The sequence below is a fragment of the Cyprinus carpio genome, chromosome A19, assembly GCF_018340385.1.
Source record: "Cyprinus carpio isolate SPL01 chromosome A19, ASM1834038v1, whole genome shotgun sequence".
NCBI lineage: Eukaryota > Metazoa > Chordata > Actinopteri > Cypriniformes > Cyprinidae > Cyprinus > Cyprinus carpio.
The window spans coordinates 24,155,508-24,173,083 of record NC_056590.1 but is presented as its reverse complement, the minus strand read 5'-3'; the positions used below and the strand labels follow the sequence as shown (position 1 = coordinate 24,173,083).

General features: G+C 36.7%; 1 protein-coding gene across 2 annotated transcripts in view; it reads right to left on the bottom strand.

The window, feature by feature from the left end:
* Nucleotides 1–8,983: 8,983 nt before the first annotated feature.
* Nucleotides 8,984–17,576, bottom strand: part of LOC109068869 (ephrin type-A receptor 7-like) — a 132,174-nt gene continuing 123,581 nt past the window's right edge. Inside the window, exons 10-12 of one of the 2 annotated variants that reach the window (XM_042777142.1) lie at nucleotides 15,099–15,154; nucleotides 11,119–11,244; nucleotides 8,984–10,219 (exon numbers count right to left, since the gene is read on the bottom strand). In XM_042777142.1, the coding sequence (XP_042633076.1) occupies nucleotides 10,026–10,219; nucleotides 11,119–11,244; nucleotides 15,099–15,154 (376 nt within the window). In that variant the 3' untranslated portion in view covers nucleotides 8,984–10,025. The remainder of the gene's footprint in view (nucleotides 10,220–11,118; nucleotides 11,245–15,098; nucleotides 15,155–17,576) is intronic. The other variant, XM_042777143.1, reaches the window with a different exon arrangement.

Here is a 17,576-nt window from a genome sequence, read left to right as displayed (position 1 = left end):
CTATTTACTTCAATCAAGCATGTGAATCAAGATTAATGCATAATAATGATTGGTTTTTAGAGTTTTAAACTCCTATAACATTTAATCACGGTTCACTTTAAAGCCACTAAAAGCCCAGCAGGAATTCCAGAACACACTGTACATCTGCTCCTTTCATGTGGCCCTCCTCAGAACAGAACTGGCTGTTTGTCACTTAAATACACTCACACAGCTTTGACGACTCTATCCTCCAGTTTATAGAGCGGTATTTGGACCTCGAGAGATGACATACTCCCGGAGAGAGACTGGTTCAAGCCCCACTACACTTTGTTTGTTCACACTTGCTCCCGATCCGGATTAATTTCCCAAATCCGATTTGAGGCCTGGCACTCTGACTGCTTGGATCAAACTTTTGTATTTGGAAACTTTCCCCTTCACGCCGGCTTAGTGGTGGACCTTTCTTGCTTCTTACAGAAGACCCTTTTAATCTGAACACAAAAACATGTATACACTCCCTTACACACACACACACACACACACACACTTGTGCCTTGCTTTCCCACCAATGGGAGTTGAAGTATTACCTGGTGTATTTTCTTCCACACAATGAATTGCTTCCTCTTCACACTTTCAGTTCTCCCCCATTATTATCTCCAAGGTATTTTTTAGTACTAGGAATTGAAGAATTGAAGAATAGAGAATTGATACCCTTCAAATTATTATTGATATGAGCACTTGGATCCACTAAAGCTCATAGACATCTTTAAAGCTCATAGACATCTCTTGGAATGAATGACGACTTAATATCTAACAAAAGAATCAGAATTAGATACATAACAGTGGGAAAGACATAATAACATGAAATGATAATAAATACTCTGGTGCAATTTCATCCTGTCACTTTCATACAAAAATGATCTAGCCGGAAATAATTTATTGAAAAGAAACCTTTTGATAAAAATACAGAACAAAGAACACCTTTTTTGCTTCCTGCTGTTTTTCCGGGGGTTGAAAGCTGACGGGAAACGCTTGATTGCTATGCCTCGACATTGATTACACATGATTAAAATAGACTCCAATGCGTGTATGAATTCAGACAGGTACGCTGGAAGCCAGGAGACCGCGAGCAAACACAATAAAGTCTAGGGTACCTGTATTGTATTTTTTTAATAACATGTTTCAATATTGCAACAGCCATCTGTTTTTCTAACAGGTAAAAACCATGAAAAAATTCCAACCGAAAAGAAAAAAAATATAAAGCAAAAAAAGGACTTGATTTCAAACAACTTTTTTTCGCAACTCGCCTAATTGAAACAGTAAGTCATTTCAACACAGTGAGAGGATCTCATTCAACACATTATTATTCAAACAAATTATAAAAATAGATTGCATTTTCAAATACATATTTACAGTATCAAACAGATATCAGAATGATACACAATGCAAAGGGGGAATCGAGTCTTATTCAGTAAAGGGCTGTTAAACAGTACAGTACATCATGTCTCTGTCCTTTACATTTTGAAGTGATAATTAATAGGGGTTGCGCCACATTCAGATATGATATGGCTGCAATAATGACGAATGTGCATCTCTGTATGTGTGTAACTGTAAAACACAGAATGAAAATGATGCTCTTATCGTTGAATTCCAAAACTCTTTAATTGTTTATATCCTAAAAATCAAGAACAACCTAATATAAGAAAAAAAACCCAGTCATTTGTTTTGTACTATATGTATTTGTGGCAAAATCCAGATCCAACCTGTGAGTCAAGGTGTTTGTTAATGTAATATGAACCTACCTATTTCTATGATCAAACTGTAAATGTTCTGAATTAGGCTTTCACTCAATACTGCTGAAACACATCCAAGTCCAACCAAGTCTTGTTCACACGCTCACATCACACAATAGTCTAAATTCAGTAACACTAGAACATTCAGAACAATCTCGCTAAAGAACAACCACCTCCTCTGTATGAAACGGCAACATCAAGTACATGTCCGAGAGTATCGGACACCTGCCGTTGTGGCGTGTAAATATGTGAATGTATATGTGTGTATACATCCCGGTCATATTCACTCACTCACTTTCAAAGTGCAGGGAAAAAATGAAATTCCATAAAATCGAAGTGCATTTTGATGAAATGACAGCTGAATGTCCAGATTCAGTGCTATGTTTTCCATTTTCAAAACAATATTTCTGCATTCAAACTCCAGTAAGCATCTGTAAATGGATAAATAAATCATCTAATAAATATGGTGCAAGCTTCTGTAAGTCACTGCAGTGCAAACATTGTCCCTATAGTAGACAGAACGAGAAAAAAACATTACGAGGACAAATGTCCGACAATACTAATGTAAACTCGGAAATTCAGAAATGAGTTCCAAGTGTGGAAGAAAGAAAGCAATAAGAAAAAAAAAGCAGACAGTAACCAAATCAAGAATACACACAGAAAAAAAGGGATTTACATATTATTTAAGATTCCTTACATCAGAACTCAACTTATTTCCTGAAGATTCGGCGAGATGCTCTTCTAGTCTGAGGAGCAAATGGTCATGGATGACATGCTCTTGGTTTAGTCCACTTAACAAGGAGGATCAGTGGCTACAAAGCATGAGTTGTTTTCTTGGATAAAGAAAACAGGAATACATGTCACCCTTTTGATTGCTCTGAGATTGGTCAGAGGCAAACCACCCTTCTCTGGGACAGTAATGGTCTCGACCACCTTAAAGTCCTACTAAAAGGGATAGAGCTCATGTCATTGATGAACAGCAGAAGAAAAGCAGGTCAAAATCAGCACGCAGATTACTCTAGAGGAATTATCTTGCTTGTGACATTGTCCCCCTCAGAAAACAAGAACTTGTTTGTAAAAGAAAAGGACAAGTGTTCACTAAAAGAATGAAAAAGCGAAGATTAGGAAGAAAACTACCATTTGCAGTGACTTGGTTATCACCTCCTGACCGCTAAATGGTCTGCTGGGTAATTACGAGAACAGACGTCCATACGTCTTTTCCCGGCGAGTCAGCACACTGCTGTGGGTCTGTCAGACTTGCACTCCACGGCCGTGCATCTGGATAACCTGTGCTCTGAGAGTCTGTATGGCGGACAGGATCTGTTTCTGGTGCTCCAGAGAGGTGATGCCGAGACTCAATACATCTCTGCAAAAACAATGGAGCTAGTTACACACGAACCGAATAAGAGAAACGCACTATTAAGGACTTCATTTCAATGTCACTCACTGAACAGTCATGCGAGCCACTGACTCCAGGTAACAGTATCCAGCAGCAGTGAAGTTGTCTTTGTAGCGGCCCATGTCTACAGCCTCTAACCACTCTCCAACTGAACTAAACGAAGGGAAGGAAGGAAGTGTTCGTTCTGCTAGTGATACAGATGAGCCCAGAGTTTGACAAACACAGAAAGAGATTTCTGTCTTCAGAAGGAGAAACATAAACACTTATAGGGAACTGGAAAAGGGGTGATTTGCATGGAGATGGGAACCATGAGTATCTTTTCAGTACCTGCGTCCCAGGGTGGAGGACCCGATGTTGTCCGGGCTCCTCATGGTCTTGCTGAGAGCGCTGTGGATCTGGGTGAAGGTGGGTCTCTCTGTCCTCTCCTTCTGCCAGCAATCCAGCATGAGCTGGTGCAGAGACGGAGGGCAGTTCACGGGAGCAGGTAACCGGAACCCATCCTCTATAGCTTTTATTACCTTCAAAGTAAATATACACCAATTTAAACGCAAAAACATAATTATTGACTATTTGGAGTAATGGAATAAATTGATTAGTGATGCATAAATAGTGCAGAATCTTAAACATTTCTTCTTCACATCATAACATTTCTTAAAATTTTTCAAACCCTAAAGGCTTTAGTTATTTTCCAGTTTTAAAACAGATTTTCATTGTGAACTCACTTTTGGTCCCCATTGTAAACACATCTGTACTTTCAAATCAATCGCCACTAATAAATGACATCTCTGAGACAAATTAGCAAATTCTATTAGTATTTTATTCATTTTAGTAGGTATTTCAAAATGTGTCCTTGACTGGCATCCCTATTTATTTATTTTTTTATTAGATAATCCTAAATACCATTTAATTCAACAAAAGTACTACTTAAAAGTCACTTGACAACACAAACATTTAAACCGAATGAATAACATGAAAGATTCTTTAAATGCATTAATACCTCTCTCTAGCAATCGTTTATTTAGCCATAAACATGGAGAATGGGTTGAGCATTTCACTATTTGTAGTGAAAGATGGCCTCTTTTGTTTAAAAGCTTTACATGGTGAAGCTCTTTAATTCATAATGACTTCATAGTTCTAGATGTGTTTTGTCTCATGTACACAGCAGAAAAGCAGCTTTGGCCTTCCAGCCATATCTTATCACTTAGAAATATTATTAAAAAAAATAATAATAAAATCAAGACTGTGCATGGACCAATTCAAAATTTGTGAAAAAAATGTGCATTATAAAATGCGACCCTGACTGTTTTTTTTTTTTTTTTGCTAAGCTTATTTGTTTCATTTTTATTTTGTTGTTTCTTTACATATTTAGAGACTGCATTATTAATGGGGTCTAAAAAGTGTGATGTCCTTCAGCCGGGGTTTATTTCAGAGACTATGGGCATCTTTGCTGCAGGCATGAAAAGGAGGCCACAGGTGATGTGACTTCTGAGTCTGATTGGACACGGAGCTGAAGTGGACTTGAAGTCAAAGTGCACACACGCATACACACACTCTTTATCTGTGGTCTTTAAAGGCCCTCACTTTAGCTATTTTTAAATTTTTATACAAATGCATAATTCCTCACTTCAAACAGGAAAGTCCCATCCTACCAACAGAGAGAGGCAGGAAAGAGAGAGGGAGGGAGGGACAAAAAGAATATAAAATCACAAACAAACATGAAGGATTTTTAGGGAGATCTTAAGGAGAAGGAAAAGCAAAAAAGAGAGAGCAAGGGATAAAGAAAGAAAAGGTCTTAAAAAGGTTTAAGAAAGAAACACCAGAGGAAAAGCAATGCAGAACTGCACAGGTGGTGATACATTAGAAGAAATATAAAGGGACAGACGTACATCTTGGTTGCCCATGTCCCAGTACGGTCTCTCCCCGAAGGACATGACTTCCCACATGACGATACCGAAGCTCCATACATCAGAAGCGGAGCTGTAACGATGGTACTGAATGGCCTCTGGGGCCGTCCACAACACCAAACTCTTCCCTCCGTGCTGAAAGAAAGACAGATCCCGTTATGTCTAACAAACTGACACAAATGTACTCAGTCCTTATAGTTTCTACTACTAATTAGTAAGTGGTCATTGTGAAGAAGGTTTTATCTCATTTTCACAGCACACTAATTACAGAGACTATCTCCACTTAAGCAACCTAAGGTTAAGTGACTTGCTCAAGGCTTCATGAACTGCTCTTTGCAGAGTTTGAACCTATAACCTTTCAATTACCAGCCCAGACAAGTGGGCTACAATAGTAACTATGATTTTGCTAATAGGACTTGTTCCTGAATTAACCTCTTTTTTTTTTGGTGCACAAATGACACAAATCAGTTTGCCAGATTTCATGGTGGGCAGAATTCTCTAAAGCAACAACGTAAAAATAAAGAAAAGAAAGGAAAATAGTAAAGGAAAGGACATTGCATAGGAAAGGACATCAGAGAGGAAAACAAGCAAAAAAGCAACAAAAAAGGATAGGAAAGGAAAGAGGATAAAAGAAATGTTGATTAAATGTTGATTCAGGAACACATCATTGGCAAACACAAAAAAGGTGATATCACGGTGTGAGTGTATTATGTAGGTGAAAGACAGGTTTATTGTGCCGTACTGTATCCTGACTTCCACATTCATCTGATCATAACAGAAGCATGAAGCACTGAGGTGTTCTTAAAATATGCCGCATATTCAGCTGAGTACTCGCAAGAAAAAAAAATCACATAAAAGTTTGATAAACTGGATAAGAGCTATGCTTTGAAATTTCAGAGAAATGCTGACTACCATTGGCTCTTCGAACTCAGTCAGAAGTGTTTGAGAGTGCTGTGTTACATTATGGTAAAATACTCACTAATGTGCTGTAGACCGCCTCTATTTTGTTGTCCTGAATAGGTCTGAAGCCTGACACTTTGCAGACCAGGCTGCTGTTCACCAGGACTTTGTGAGCAGCCAGACGGCGATGGATAAAACCCATCTCTGTCAGATACTTCATCCCAGACGCCACTCCACTCAGCAAATCCGCCAGCTGAAGAACAGTCAACTGACCTTCGTGTTTCTGAGCAGAAAAAAGAGGGAGAAAAGAAAGGAAGGAAGGAAGGAAGGAATGATACAAATGTTGCCAAGAGAAAAAGCAAAGGGAAAGAGAAAGGGAAACAGAGTGGTAAAGTAAGAAAAGAAACATACGATGTAGAGGGGAAAAAGGAACATTGAATATTGGAAAAGGAAAAACATATTAAGAATGAAATAAAATCAGAAAAAAAGAGAGAAAGAGGAAGGGGGGGATGTGGAGGGGATTTTAGGGGGAGGAAATGAAATAAGGTTTAATGAAGATGATGTTGGGAAAGGAACATACAAAAAAATAGTAAGAAAAAGGAATAAAAAAGGGGGAAAGGAAAATTGGATACCATGTGCGGGAAAGGGACATACTGAGACAAAAAAATCCAAACAAAAAACAATGGTAATGTAACCTAAAAATGAAAATGAAAAAGGATTATAGTCAAAAAAAAGGTATTCTCTTAGCAGGAAAGGACATTGGATGCTTCCACCACAAAAAGGTAAGAAAGGACATTGGAATTAAAAAAGGCATTTAGAACATAAACACTTAAATATTTATGAGAACTTGGAACAAATAATAATAATTTCACTAACCATTTAGAACATAAACACTTAAATATTTATGCGAACTTGGAACAAATAATAATGAGAAGCACATGGGGGAACATGTGAGAGACACGCTTTCTTCACTTATCAAGATGGCGCAAACTGCAGCCACTTATAAACCCCTGCAGCTGCTACTTTCTTTTGTAAATAGTAACTCATAGCCAAATATATATTTAGATTTATATATTTTAATTTACTGTACATTATCTTGTCTTTAGTTCTGATGACTCTGAAATTATTATAGGTCAGCAGAACAAACAGGCACAAAATAACACTTCTCAAATGTACCCGCATTTAGGAAAGAGTCCAGGGCTCCGTTTGCCATGCTAAGTCAATTTTCCACCACAAGTTCTTAAATCATAGGTGTTTCTTTCATGTGCAGCAATAAGTACAAAAGCTAAAAAAAAACACACATGTTAATGCATATAAAGTTAAATAATTGTGGATCATGTGTTTGTTTAATGTGTAAAACTTTTAACTTTATATAGTTCTTCTGCAGGGAAAGAGGACATGGTAGGGTTGCCAAAAGGGCACAAAAACACATTTTCATAAAAGTGTAAGTGTTACAGTATGTAAAAGATTATACATCAGCAAGTCACTGCAGACAGATAGAATCATACAGCAAGAAAACATTTTTATAATATAAAAAATAGATACTGTAGATAGACAGACAGAACTGACAGACAATTGCAACTGACCAATCAGAATAAAGTATTCAATAGCACTGTGTAATAATATCTTTGTGTCTATATTGAGCATTAGACAGTGAGTGATAGAAAGTGCTCAAAGAAAGATGAGGCAAGTACGCTCCATTAGGGAGGTGGGTAGCGGTAAATCCCCAGGTGTTAGAGCAAAAGAGAGAGCAAGGAAGAGAGAAGAGAGAGACAGATCCCTCAATCACATACACAGACACCAACAATCTGCAGAATTCAATGACCAGCCCAATGAACAGGAGGCTGCACTATCAGTCTGGTCAATCTACCATTCCCAGCTCCATCGCACCTCCTGCGGGGAGGAGCGGACATGCCTGACCAACCCCAATCAGAAGACCTCCTACTGGGCTCTCAGCTCTGGGCCCATCCCACTAGAGCTGTGGAGGTCTATGGCCTGACAGGTGGATGAAGAGGAAGGGCGTGAAGCTTTCAGGAGGCAAATGGCAGAAAAAAAAACATGGAGATTTGCAGGTGGAGGAGGAGAAGTCAGGGAGAAAGATTAGAGTCATTAAGGGTGCTTGCTGTGATCTGGCCACCAATTATTCCAACGTGAACATCTGCTGTTGCACACACACACACACACACACACACACACACACACACACACACACACACACACACACACACACACACACACACACACACACACACACACACACACACACACACACACACACACTTTGACAGGCTAATTCAATCCCAAAATCCCAATTCATTCTTCTATCAAAAATATCACTGAATAAATGGTCTCTTACTCTTCATTTAAAACAATAAAAACAAGAACCAATTATGTTTTGATTAAAATAAAATATTTATATAAATTTGAATAAGGGAGCATTTAAAAAGGGATTTTATTTTCCTCAATTCAAATAAGAGAGATTTATGTACTATAGACATATTCTACCTTTCACAATATAAAACTCACCAGACCACCCAGAGTCAGACCATTCATGAAGTGGCAAAAATGGGTCAGTAACTATGCAGTACTGTATAGTACCGTTCATAAGTTTGGGGGTGTACATTTATTTTTTAATTTATTTATTTAATCATAAGTGAGTAATAATGTTACAAAAGATTTCTGTTTCAAATAAAGGCTGCTCTTTTTTTAAACTTCCTATTCATCAAATAATTGTATATAATAATATAATATCAAATTATAATATTCATCAAATAATAATATAACATATTATATTAGAATGATTTCTGAAGGATCAAGCTTTGCCATCACAGCAATTAATTACATTTTAAAATATTCAAGTTATTTTAAGTTGTAATAATATTTCCCAATATTACTGTTTTACTGTATTTTTGATCAGCCTCGGTGAGGTCTCTTTCAAAAACATTTAAAAATCTTATCCCAAACTTCTGAACAGCAGTGTACATAGAGGTCATTTACATACATTAGTTTTAAAGGTACAGTAGCAAAAAATGCATGTTTAGTTTTAAGGGTCAGAAGAAAGAGGAAAGTTGTCACTGAAAACTAAATTTCCACTTTTTGGAGCAAGAAATTAAGAGTTGTAGAATTACAGAATGTTGCAAAAGTGCATAATGCCTTTTTTTCTTTTTAGTAAATGCAATGATAACGAGTTGAGAACCACTTCTCCAACATGCACAAAATCCAACACTCTTAATACGTCTCTTCATGCCCACATTTCTATCATTTTTTACATGTAGATTTAATGTTAGATCACAAACGTTAATAATTCCTTCAACACTAATACACAAAGTCCCAAACTAATATCAGCACTGCTAGTTCTTTAATTCAGCAATTCTAGCTTCCCCTCTGGTCTTCCCTGTCTTCACAACACCTTCATCATCCCTTATTCCTTTCGGCAAGAACACGCAAGGCAAATCCATCTAGCTGTTTTATCTCCAGGAACATCACATCGATCAATCTAAAGATGGATCTGTTCTTCTCTCTCCGTACATCTCCACCCCGAGCCAAGTTTCCCTTCATCACGCTTGTTGACTGAGAGTTACCAGTTTCATTTAAGCTTGATTCTCCTCGTTCTGTCCTTCCTGGAGGTGATAACATCTACAGCTCCTCATTGTCCTTGATCTTTTAATTCTGATGATCATCCATCCTGCAAGTATCGATCTTTCCCTCCCTTTCTGTTCTTGCGCTTTTGAGGACCGGCCCATTTATTCAAGGGTCCACTTCCCAATAAAGTGTCCAATCAATGGCTTATCATTCTTTTTCCATTACTGCAGTGGGACAACTGGCTCATTCCTCCTTTTTTCTTTTTCAGTGGAGGGACATACCATCTATTCTGCCTCCTGAAACTCTTTCAGGTGAGGGCCATCAAATCCCTAATTCCTCTCATTCTTTGTCTTTCCCTGTCCTGGAAGAAATCGTCCCAATCGCCCTACAGCTTTCATTTTCTACAGAGGTGTGTCCCATACAGCTCTCTTTTCTTCCTTACCATCTATTCAGTGCACAATCTCTTTGTCTCTACTGACCTCTGGTGATGACTCCCTCCAGACGTACAATGCTGGCGTGATCAAACTGTCCCAGAATTCCTGCTTCGCTGAGGAATGAGCGTCTCTGTTTTTCCGAGCAGCCCGCACGTAGGGTCTTTATGGCCACAGGCAACTCTCGTTTGCTGGGAAGTTTCAGGCAACCTCGACACACCTCCCCAAAGTCTCCTGAAGAAGGCAAGGGTTCACTTGATGTTTATTTGTTTCTCATAATATAGGATAAATGAGAACATTGTTTGTCAATTAAAGGAACAGTTACCCAAAATGAAAATAATGACACCATTTACTTGCACTCATGTTGTGAATAATGATTTAAATGACAGCTTTACGATACCTTTATGGTACTTTTGCTTCCGGTTTTAAAGCTTGAAAGCTCCCGTCCACATTCTTTGCAATTTTATAGAAAAATTAGCAGTAAACTACTTTAGCATTAGTTGGGAATTTCGTACATTAACATTAGCTGTACATTTTGTTCCAAAATAATCATATGGGTTTGGACACAACATGAGGGTTAGTAAATGATGACAGAACCTTTATTTTTGAGAAAAATGTGATGCCTAGTTTGCATATTATGGTGCTTTTGCTTCTTTTTGAAAATTGAAAGCTCCTGTCCTCATTCATTGGAATTTTATGGACAAAAATTATCAGTAAACTTACTTTGTGTTCCAAAGAAGAAATGATGACAAAGCCTTAATTTCTGACATGAACTAATGGCTAGTTTTCATAGATCTTAAAGGGGTCCTATTATGCTCTTTTACAAAGGTCTTGATTTTGTTTTGGGGGTGTACTAGAACAGGCTCTCATACTAGGTTGTTCGAAAAACACATTATTTTTCACATATTTTACATTATTACAACACCTCTCTCCCCAGTCTGGCATAAAGGGCTCGAATAGTTCCTGTATCAAATGAAGGCCTGCCTTCTGAAATACGAGATGTATTGTGATTGGTTAGCTGGGCCAGTGTGTGCTGTGATTGGTTAGATGGGCCAACGTGTGCTGTGATTGACAGTATGAATTGGAAAATGGAAAAAGTCAGAGTGAAGTAGGGAGGTTTTGATGTATGGTACCTGTATGGACTATCCTCTCGATCTTGATGCTAGATATGTCCAGCTCTTTGGCAAAGGCATGAACAGTCTGGAGCAGATCTTCACAGGTTTCTGGGTCAATATAGGTCCTTCGAGTTGGGATTTTAACTGAAAAATGAAAACAAAAATATATACTGTACAGTATAATTGGTGGTACTACACTCAGTATTAATATTGATTGATTCATTGTTATTATCAATGAAATGGGCGACAAACTCCAATAGACTTACACTGGGCCACCTATACAGTACTATACAGTACCATAGTGTTTATATTACAGTATACTTATATGTTGCTAACAAAGATGATTAATTTAAAATTTATATTTAAAATGAAAATCCACAAAAAAAATCACCAGATACAAAAATGAAAAATACTGTTTTATTATTTTGATGCTGTATTCTTTTACTGTATCCTTGCATTATGTCATACTTCATCTACTCAAAGGCAGTGCGGCAGTCTTACTCGGAAATGTGCTTACAAGTCAGCATCGACCCAAAGCAGACCAGGGTCTCAACTTCACAGTCTCATAAGAGCTTATTGATCTGAAGCTCACATACATACATACTTAAGAATACAATTACAAAGCAAATTAAAGGTGCTCCATTCCATCATGAGAGTGCGGCTCAGGATCGAAAGCCTCTTCCACAGGATTGAGGTTTTTCTAGCACATGTCGTATTCACATGTGAGGCTGCTCTTACAGTGATTTAGGGGTCCAATTCAGTTTACTTCCTATTAGTTTTTGTTTAGGTTTGTTTTTATCAAACTATCTGATTCAGCCAAAGAAGCTTTTATGCATGCACACCAAGGTTATAGTTACAAAATATGTGTTCACTAAAACTAAAACTAATAGGAATGCACTAGATTAATAATAATAATAATAGTAGTGATGTATTATTTTATTATTATATTTTTTTTGTGATTATATATTATATGATTATATTGTTTTTTTTTTACACTGACTCTGACGCTGGGTTATTTAAAAGTTAACAAAAAAATATGAAAATTTGTAAAGTGATATAATGCTGCTGTGTTCCTTGGGAAATGTTGCAAAAGCAGCGTGAAAGAAAGTCCTGTTAAGTTGATCCAAATGGTCTCAAAAACTCATGAATAAACAGTATTTCAATGTCACAAACCAAATGGTCTCAAAAACTCATGAATAAACAGTATTTCAATGTCACAAACAACGAACAAATCTTAGTGAGTCCAGTCCAAAAATCCAAAAATGCCCTGAAGACACCAGTGCAATTGTAGATAAATAACTGTAGAATTACTGCATAATGTCACAAACAACGAACAAGTAAAGGATAATCAACGGATAGCCATGCATTAAAATCCTTTAATGCACGGCTAGCTGTTGATTATCCCTTACTTACTGCATACCTGCCAGCCAATCAGAATCCAGTATTCAGACAGACCATGGAATTATAGTACATCTGACTGTCCACAAGTACTGCAGTATGCAGAGCTGTTGTCAATTTAAAAAATGATGCCGTTATTTATGCATGATGCAGTTTTTGAAAAGTACCTCTGTGTATATGTCTCATTATAGGAAGATTTGTATTGCTGTTTAAGATATAAAATATACTGAAACCAAATTTAAAATAATAGCAAAACAATCAAAACTGTTAAAACCAACTTGAACTAAAAGTAAATAAAAAATTATTAAATGTACAAAACTACAATAAGCCTGGCACTTGGGTAAGAACCATATGAAATGTACAAAACTACAATAAGCCTGGCACTCGGGTAAGAATCATAAAGTGAAAGAATTCACTCAATTTCTCATATAGACAAGGGTACACTTTAGTCATTTAGACTATAATTAAGTCTATAATTTGCCTAGCTGACTGTATATGAACAGACGTTTTTGAACAAAAATACCCAGATCCCCAAACAGCCAGGCACACAAACACTTCACATAGTTATCTAAATGTGAACAACATTCATTATAAGTAATATGAACAAAATCAAAGAAATACTACATGGGGAAAAATAAAACAGAAGTATGTATTTGCATACACATTTTATTTATACACTTAATTGAGCCCCCTTTTTTTTAATCTTTGAAGATGCTCCCCAAAGAAATTCCTTGTCAGATTTAGTTCTTCGGACAATTGTGTCCCAAAGGTATACAGTAGCCATGTAAATCCCCATACACTAACAACCACAAACCATGTATAGTATATGCATAGAAGTTTGCATATCTAAAGAATTAAATCCACAGTTGCTGGTTCTACATACACACACACACACACACACACACACACACACACACACACACACACACACACACACACACAAAGTAGGCCTCAGTGATTTCATAATAAAGCACAGATCCCTGCCATTGTTTCTAGGTCATCCAAAAATATGAAACATAATAATAAATAAATAAATAATATAAAACAAACAAAACACGCATGCAGGGTGAAAAGAGAGTGTGCCTATAGTGCTAGTTGTATAACAGATGGACGAACAAATCTGTAAAACAAATAACGATGGGATACACAGAGATCACGCACGATGGGTCACCAGAACTGCGCCCAGGGTGAAACGGGAGCGAGAGAATATCTGATGATGCTGATGGGATTTAATCTGTGAAACATGTGGGAAATGATTCTTTATGATACTGTATGTGCCCTTGGTAAATTTTAAGGAAAATCTGAATTTATACTCTTTTTATACTATTTGTACTCCTCTCATCGTTTTCAATTAATGGTTCTTGTTTGAAATGTTGTTCTTTCGCTGAAAGGTGAAGGATCTGAGGGATTCCTTAAATTCTTCCTTGAACAGTGAACATTTGGCCTAGTTTCCAGAAAGCACAAGATTGAGTTTTGTAACCCAGATAGAACACCTTTTAGTGTGTTTTCATTAATTTGCACATTACATTCCAGATTTCTTTATTTTTATTTTTTTATCCTTGATATTTTTTTTTTTTTACATCCTCCTGTACAAGTGTCCATCCTGGCTGTACAGATATGCTGTGAGACAGACTTGGCACAAACCAGCTCAAAAGTGTGTGAAGCACGCCAGTGTTCATTGTTTCAGCAGATTTAATGCCCCATCTGCATGACTGCTCTGCACAGATGCTCATTACTCACCAAACTACTGCTGCTTTGACATGCTTACACATACAGTACACAAAAAAAATCACACACACAAAAAACACACACACAAAACACACACACACACACACACACACACACACACACACACACACACACACACAAATATTAATGCACGTGAAACAGAATGTTTGAGTGTGGATAGAGTTTAAATAGAGATAACTGGGCATCACCAGCACAGTGCAGCTGTTTTTTTTTTAATGAATTAATTTTTTTTTTTAAACAAAGACAGTAAAGAGAAGACAGGAAACCACTCTTAATATACATCTGCTTTGTAAACTTTCAATGTAAAAAAATGCTCACAATCCATCCATAGAGCTTCCGTTCTGATACCAGAGAGTCTCAGTAAACTGGCGATAATAAAAAGTAGTGCAATTGTAACTTTACATTTTAGCCATAAAAAGTAACGGTGCATGCATTTCAATGCGTTACTTTGACAATATTCTTCAACACTGGATGCAGCAATATGGCATCTTTGTTCAAAGACTGATAGCACGCAGCAATACCCCCCCAACCCCCGCCCCGCCTCTTATCATCTCAGAGGGCGTCTGAAACATGCTAATAGACTGGAGTATTAGGCTGGCTGGTGCAAAGGCACGTACATGGACTTAGACGTTAATGCAGTGCCACTTTATACATTCCTAATCTCTCTTTATCACTGATCACTCTATTTTCCACTCTGTTTTTTCCCTTTCTCTTATACCTAAGCTCTCAGTCTCTGACAATCTATATCCATTACCACCTTCAGAAATAAACCTGACAGTCAAGTTGATTTGTGGAATGAATGCACATGTATGCACGGAAACAGGCACATGGAAACACAACGTGATACTCACACTGGAAGTAGAGTTCCTCATCCCCCTCCTGGCTGGCTTTACTGTAGCCACACTGTCTGCGAGGGAAAAAACAACGACAAAAAATGAAATGCCATTAAAACAAAGCATAAAATGACCATAAAACAACTTGCATTAAAGAAAATAAAATTTCAGCACAAAGCCACTACTGACTGTAAGGAATGACAAAACAGCACTTAAAATGACAACTCGTATTAAAGTTATTTATGAACATGTCTGTACCGCCAGTCTAAACAAAAATGCAACTGAGTGAACTTGCTTAAGATAACAAATTTGTATTTCCCTTGAGATTGAGATTCCCTTGAAAAATTGCTTATTGTTTTTCATCAAAATTCTGTTTAAAGAATTAGTCCACCCAATAATGAACAATCTGTCATGACGTTCTTTACAAATGAAGAAATTTTAAATGCTTTAAAGATCAATTTTAAAGATTAAGTCCATAAAAATACCATAAAAGTTGTCTGTATAACTCATGAACTACATTTTAGGTCTTTTTGAAGTCATATTATAGGTTTGTGTAAGAAACAGACCAAATTGAAATCTTAATTTACAAACAATTGTCCCCTCCAGTAAGTTGATTCAGAAAAATAAATCATTAAGACAGCTTTTGTCAAGCAATTCAATGAAAAGATCTCAATGTCTGATTCACGGTCGAATCATTGCTACTTCACTTTAAACTTTAATGAATGTGCTAAATTTTTGGTGAATACCAACTTAAAACATTTATCTGTTCCTCATACAATCATATTGCATCAGAAGACCAAACAAGCATCATATGGACCACTTTTATGCAATTTTCTGAGTTTGACAGTCCTCATTCACATCCATAACACTGAAAAGAATGGCTAGGATTGCACAAAAGTCATATTTAAGTGATAATTTTCATTTTGAAGTAACTATCCCTTTAAGACTCCTTTGAGGTGAAAAACTACAACACTTTTCAGTTAAAATCATTCGTTTAAAAATATGCATGATGTTTTATCTCTGGTAGTCCACGGTGTGTAAATGTAGAGATTTCCTGTTGAACCACTGCTCTGACATAGTCATAGCATGAGTGTGAGAAGAATCAGGCCGCCGCAGGATCTGATGGCATTTGGGTGATTTTACATTGTGGATTAGTGTGACTTGGAGACATTGGGGAAAGACATGCACCACGGGAGGGATTAGAGAATAGACACACACACACACACACACACACACACACACACACACACAGCAGGGGTGGAAAAGCACTCAAAAGTAGACTCTGACAAGATTTTGGAGACTTCAGGTTATTTGCTAGCGTGTGTGCTGTTATTTGAGAAGAAAGAGGACACACACCAAACAGACTTTCAACTTTTGTGCATGTGTGCTGGCAAGCATCTGATTAGAACATTCACAATCTACTCTAAAAAGGTGAGTATGACAGACATCGGACAGAGAAAGAAACATGCAGGTAGGAGAGACTACACACAGACTGCTGGGACTTCAGCTCTTTGACCATGTTTACACCTCACATCTGCTGGAGGGCAATTAATACAGGAGTAAACAAGGTCCAAGTTATTATTTCTTTTGATACTCCAAGTACAGCATGGCGCTAGCAATGCAAGATCATGGGTTTGACTTCCCGGAAATGCATGAACTGACAAAATGTATACCTTTAATGTAATGCAAGCGGCTTTGGATAAAAGACCTGCCAATTGCATAAAAATAATAATATAATGCATTAATATTATTATTATTATTAATAAAAATTACTGTATTACCTTTCCTAAGCTCAGGGTCACTTTACACTTTTACTGTCAGTAAATTAAGTACAACATTTTTTACATAAAAAAAAACTTAAATGCAATGTAAGTTGCTAAAATATAATAGTAATAATAATAATAATAATAATAATAATAATTTTAAAAACAAGAATTAGATGGACCATTTTTATGGTAATATTTTTATAATACTGTAATAGTTTTACAGTTCTCATTCATTTTCATTACACTGAATTAGCAATAATAATAAATTAATATCATTTTATTTATAATAATATTATGATTTTTTTAAATAATATGTTTAATTACATATCACTTTCCTAAGATTATGGCTGCTTAACTTGTACATGTAAACAGTAATCCATCCTGATGTGACAGTGGAGACCATCCACATCCATTTAGCTATTGATCATCCCTTTGTTTAAAAAAAAAAAAAAGTTTTAAACTTTGCTCCAAGTGGGTTTAAAAGAAAATGTTTGATCAAATTAAATGGAAAAGTCCCATAAAAAGTCCTCAGAACATCTGTTTTGCCTGACAACAATATACAGTGATTAGCACATTAGCACAGTGTTTAGCACATAAAAGTTGCATTTGTTGACTTCAACTCTTTGACTCTAAAAACAAAATTTTAAGAACTTACCCTCAAAATAACAAAATGGTCATGCAACCAGTCTCAGCTGACTACCTGTTAAAGATGTTAATAGCAGGAGTAAAC